The 5,846-nt window shown below is 34.5% G+C and overlaps 1 protein-coding gene across 1 annotated transcript; it reads left to right on the forward strand.

Annotated features, from left to right (window-relative positions):
* Positions 1–2,165: 2,165 nt before the first annotated feature.
* On the forward strand, positions 2,166–4,131 carry LOC125655473 (uncharacterized). The gene is made up of 2 exons (XM_056143923.1): positions 2,166–2,222; positions 2,771–4,131. The coding sequence occupies exon 2, from the start codon at positions 2,781–2,783 to the stop codon at positions 4,065–4,067; it is 1,287 nt and encodes a 428-aa protein (XP_055999898.1). The 5' UTR covers positions 2,166–2,222; positions 2,771–2,780; the 3' UTR covers positions 4,068–4,131.
* The last annotated feature ends 1,715 nt before the right edge of the window (positions 4,132–5,846 follow it).

The raw sequence follows: 5,846 nt of genomic DNA on the forward strand, positions 1-5,846 counted from the left end.
GCCGTCATGAGTCACCTGTATCAAGTATTTTATGCATAATATCAAAATTCAGGTGAGTTAAACCGTAGTCTTTGATGACACCTACCTACTTTCCTGGTATTCTTTTATTATTCAATATTTCCCTTGCAGAATTTTTAGTTGATTGTGTTTGTTAGAATGTAAATCCAATCACTCTGCAGGTGGGGTGATCTACATAAAATGTTTTATCTAATACAATATAGTTTTAAAAGGATTGGCAGGTGATAATATGATTAATTTGAAATCATGGAGGATTTCACATCATGTAGCTTTCGTAATATAAACCTATTCATTGGTACGTAATGCCTAAGATAATGATATTCTATACAGCTAAATTATTAATATGCATCTTATTTTCATGTACAACGGCAATATTTATCGCCCAAAGGATCCGAAAATAAAATGCTTTCAACGTTTCTGTAAATATCACGGGTATCAACTCAATCACATTTATAATCTCTCATGTGAGCTACATGTAAGTTACTCATGCGTGTTAACGTGACTATTTTGATATTTAAAGATGAATTTCCTTTAAATATTCCTTTAAAACAGGTGATAAATTTAAATATTTTTCTATGAGTACTATCAGTCCTTTGATGATTTCTGTAGCGACTGGTTGTTAGTGACTGCTAGCTTCAGCATGGGGCCATGAATACCACGAACACGCAGCTCCTTGAGGCTTTCACGACAAATTGAAATGGTTTCAGTTAACTGTATAACTACTTGGCATATTAATTAACATAGTTAAACAAACCCAATACTGCTCCTCGACATGTGTATAATCGTAAATTCGTCATAGATTTAATGCACAGTGATCTCCGAGGTATTCATGAAAAACTTGAAATGTATTGTACCTTAAATGAAAAGGTATAAATAGCTGACTTCCTTAAGCATTATATCTAAAACATGATGGTATATTGAGATACCTAAGATCACTCCTCGTCATATGTAAAAACATAAATTAGTCAGATATCTAATATGATCACAGCCGTCCACAAGGTATCAATACAAATGTTCGAATTTCAAAGTAACGCAATTCGAACAACATGTATACGTAGCTAATTACCTTAATGAAAGTTAATGTCATATTAAGATACCAAATATCACTCCTTGTCTTATGTATAGTCGTATATTTGTCAGATATTCAATACAATTGAAGATTTCTGTAAGGTATTCATGAAGAACTTGAAATTTCATTTTAGCTTGAATGAAAAGGTATCAATAGCTGACTTCCTTAAGAGTGATATCTACAACATGATGGCATATTGAGATACCTATGATCACTCCTCGTTATGCTATCTGACTTTTTTCCTACCGATTGTTAGAGAGCCGTTTCCTGGTTCCAGTAGCTGGCTACTAGTAGCCAACTTATCTCTTTATAAGAAGCGAGTTGCTAGTAGTTAACTTAACCAATCTTTCTTATTACATCTATGCCTTCCGTTTGATAAGTTTGGATAGACAAAACAAACACTAATTTTGGTTGTTTTTGAGGAGATGAACCGGACCCCAAACTTACCCAGTTTACTTAGAACCTCGAGTTACTGGATTGTCACCATGGTGAATGTCATCATTCCAGTAGGAATATCAATTGTCAACGTTGAAACCTCCGTTAGTTTTAAACACTGTATCAGTGTTGATATTTTAATGTTAAAATAGTACCGTCATTATACAGAACATATTGGATTAATATTGATCAGTTTTAAGGTTTAAATATTAATTAAAATTCTAATTAATACTTCAGTGTTCACTGTCCTGTATAGTGCAGATAAGTAACTGGACATTGAATATCTATATTTCGTCATGTAACTTAATGATCTACATCGAGAAATATGATACATTAGAACAGTGTAAAACTACCACTAACAAAACATTAAATTTAATATAAATATTAAAGATACATAAATGAATTAATATTGTTTGTGCAGATGGACATATGTAAATATCGTGTACTTGCTAAAAACGGGAATAAAACCTTTAATAAAAGTGAATTAATTCAACGGTATACATGAATATGACACATGCTCTTATTTGCTATGATATCGACACAGGGACATGAAACATAATTCTTTTGTTAGCAGTATATGGTAACACATTGAGTGTATTGAGAATTTTGCTATATAAATACCGTTTTCTGGTAATTGGTTAACATCACCCCTTCTTTACCAGTCACGTGGTGTATGAAGGTAAAATCCTAATGTACAGAGGTAAAATACCATTGAATATTTTTTTTTTCAATTTCCGTTTTATTTTTCTGCATATGAAAGACGAATATATGTAATATTACAAACGAGTAAAGCGTGTTTTCTTTATATTGGGAAATTGTTTATAAGTAGTACTTCAAAGTTCTAACGTTTAAAGGAGACTGTAATGAATTATCTTGTTCTTACTTAACATCATTTCTAAATATTGAAAAAGAATTGCCATTTTTATTCGACAATCTGATCTGGATTATGAACTGAGAAAATGTTTCACGATATTGTATATTTTATAAATTTGTTTTTGGACAGTGAAAATATTAAAAAACAATTAGAAGCTGTATCTTTCAGGTTTTAAGGTGCCCCCCCCCCCCCCCCCAATGTATCCTCTGTCAAACTGATCATTACATTGTATTTTATTGAGCAAACTTGTCTTGAAGGAATGTCTAATGAAGCAAACTGTCAAAGCAATGCATATGCAATAATTTGATTAAGTATATGCATTAATACTTTGATTAAATGCTTTGTATTAAGAGTACATTGTACTTGTACTTCAGCTCAACAACCATGAAGATTGTACATCTTTTGCTGTCCGTGTTCTTGCTGTTTCTGGTCAGCGATCTTCACGCTGATGTCGGGGACGATGTACAAGAAGTATCTGACGCCGTGAAGGTCGGAATCGACGCAGCCAATGTCATTACTGACATCGTATCTGGCGTTAAGATCCTTTCCAAATTCACAAAAATCTTGGGCGCTGTTGCTCCCTTCCTGGCAGCCATTGGTCCTCTCATGGATCTGATAACTTTATTTCTCCCAAAACAAGAAGATCCGACACTAACTTTCTTGAAAGAGCAGTTTTCGAGGGTGGATTCCAACTTCAGAAATATGGAGAGGCTTTTCGGAGAAGTTACAAATCTAATCAAATCAAAAGGAGTCAAATCACAGTTTTCAGCTATTGAACAAAATGTCAATGGGTTGTCACACCGTCTTCACATGTTGATGAAAGCTCCGAAAGAAGCTGTGAAGGGTCAGAAGTCTCGATTTATCTCGTCATTTCAGGTTAGTTATCAAAATGCAGCGAAAAAAATATACAATGGTATAATGACACAGCAATCTTTTACTGACAATATCCCGAAAGAAGCGATGCAATATACGAACTATGATCGGAAGAAAATGCAGAAGGTAATGGCGGGATGCTTTGGACTCCTTGTGACCGCTGTGAAAGTCAACTTAGCTTTTCTAGAACTGACCAATAGAAAGGCCAGTTATAAAATGGAAAAGAAAGAATGGGAGATAAACATTAAGAAAGTTTTAGAGAAAGTGAAAAGTGTGGATGCGGAAGTTACTGATGCATGGAAAGACCAGAGGTTTAGAGATTTAAAAGATCTTTCTGCACAATACAAAGATGATGGTAACAAAGAATTTGCAGACCGACTGTATGAATTTTATTCAGAAAAATATTACTGGAGAGACTGGGTTGTCATTGTGTACAACAAAATGGCCAAATCCTGGACTGGGAAAAACGGACATGACTTTAGTCTGTGTGGAGGGGACGACTATTTAGACATGGACGGCAGAAATGTGTTAACATCGAGCGTAGCAAAGGACAAGCGGAAAATCGATACTACCCACTACAAGAATAAATTAAGTAAAGTTAGATCTGAAACTGTAGTTTTGATCCATTATGCCTGGTCCGCAAAAGATTTAATGAAGCAAATCACGAAATTTAGCGGCGGGTCTGATGTATGCATGCGAGCCGTTATATCTGATCGGGAGGCGGCACAAAGTAGAAGTGCTTCTGGTCGCTTAGCTACCAAATGGAAGTACTTTTATAACATGTACATTTTCGGTTGAGAACGTGGACAACAGTTATTTACTAATGAGTAAATTAAAAAATAAAAGTGGTCCAAAATATAAACATTCGTTTTGTTTTATTTCTCTTCCAAAACAAAAGATAGAGTGTTGGAAAAGTTGGTGATACCTCGGGAGGTCTCATGAAATATTAAAGTGATTGCAGAATCTAACAATTTGTTGACATTCTAGACGTGGTTGGATTGCATAATTTTAATGATTAGGTCAAAATCAAATGAATATTTTAGACATAGAGGTTCAGTGCATGAAATTATCACAATATCCCTATATTTTGCAGGCAGTTAGAATGAGGGGAGCCCCCTCCCCCACCTTTTTAACGACAATTATTGTCCGTTGTTTGTATATGCAAATAAAGCCATTTTGGGAGACTGCCGCCACCCTTCCCTAAATAAGCTTGAAGTTATGAATATTTGTAAAAAGAACATGTGGGTTTTTTCTTTCTATCATATTTTCTTTTCTTTTTTTTTTTTTTTTTTTTTTTTTTTTTGCTTGTCTCCGACTGTCCTCTTTATTTTGAAAAGTGATGCTACGTGCCTATTTTGTAAAGTGGAAAGTCATCATAAGGTTTCTGCCTTCCATACTAGTTCTATTGCCATATATAAACCCATAGATAACAGTAGATTCAGACATCTCTCGTGACACGGACAAATCATACTAAAAACGTCACAGGTCATTTCTGACGGAGGAAAAGGACTTGGTTTGAAAAAATGACTGGGCATTTTGCAAAGAAACTGCCCCAAACCAATTTATATCGTATAAAATGATATAAAATTCAATTCATTACTTAAATATAATATATAGATAAAACTTTTATAACACACAATGAAGACTCTACGATAATGTCAAGCTAAAAATAGCACGTGTACCTGTATACGTACTTGTACCGAAATCATTATTTCAGGTTTACTATGTATATATAAAGGACTTCCTATCAGAGATGTTTCTGAACATGAATCGAATAAGAAGGTGAACATGAATATGAAACGAATATGAAACTGATGCATCCCGATCCCGATTGGAAAGAAAATTACGAATATGACCAAATTGAATATAGTAAAAAGAAGATAGTTAATTCATACGGCGACCGCCACTTAGTTTACCTGGAGACCCCCACTTATTATCTGCCACTACCTGGAGGCCACCACTTAATTCATCTAGCAATCGCCACTTAATTTAACTGGCGGCTATGTGGCGGTCGTTCCCCTATCTCTAATGATAATAATAACAACTCAGCAGTACGAAGTGAATTACTTTTTAAATATGCAGCTGCCATGAATATAAAGAAGTATGTACAGTTTCTAAAGTCATCTGGGCCAAAATATCGATGATTTCACTTGGAGCTCAAACCCTGGCATTCAAATCAGGAATAGATTAGCAAACCCAAAATTCGCTCAGTTTGATCAGCAAAATGATTTGTGTTATATGACGAGAGCTTGAAGTTGGCATAAAATTGCAAAAAGGCCATTTTCAATGAAAATATCCACAATTTCAGTTGGTTTTCCTTTCAGAAAACATACAGCGCATGCGTCGAGCAAATTCATATTCAAGCATGTTTTTCATCTTAAAAAAAAATACACAATATATATCATTTTCATTTTGCTCGACAAATGCACACATCTTTTCCTGAGCAATAATCTGTATGACATTTGACAGTTTTCAAGCTTATTTTGAGAAAAAGGCGGGAAATGTCTTCTTCAAGGTCACTTTAACTCAATTGTTCTTAATTATCTACATGCAAACTTCCGCCAGAGTTTGTTTCCT

Source organism: Ostrea edulis, chromosome 7 (genome assembly GCF_947568905.1).
Source record: "Ostrea edulis chromosome 7, xbOstEdul1.1, whole genome shotgun sequence".
NCBI classification, from domain to species: domain Eukaryota; kingdom Metazoa; phylum Mollusca; class Bivalvia; order Ostreida; family Ostreidae; genus Ostrea; species Ostrea edulis.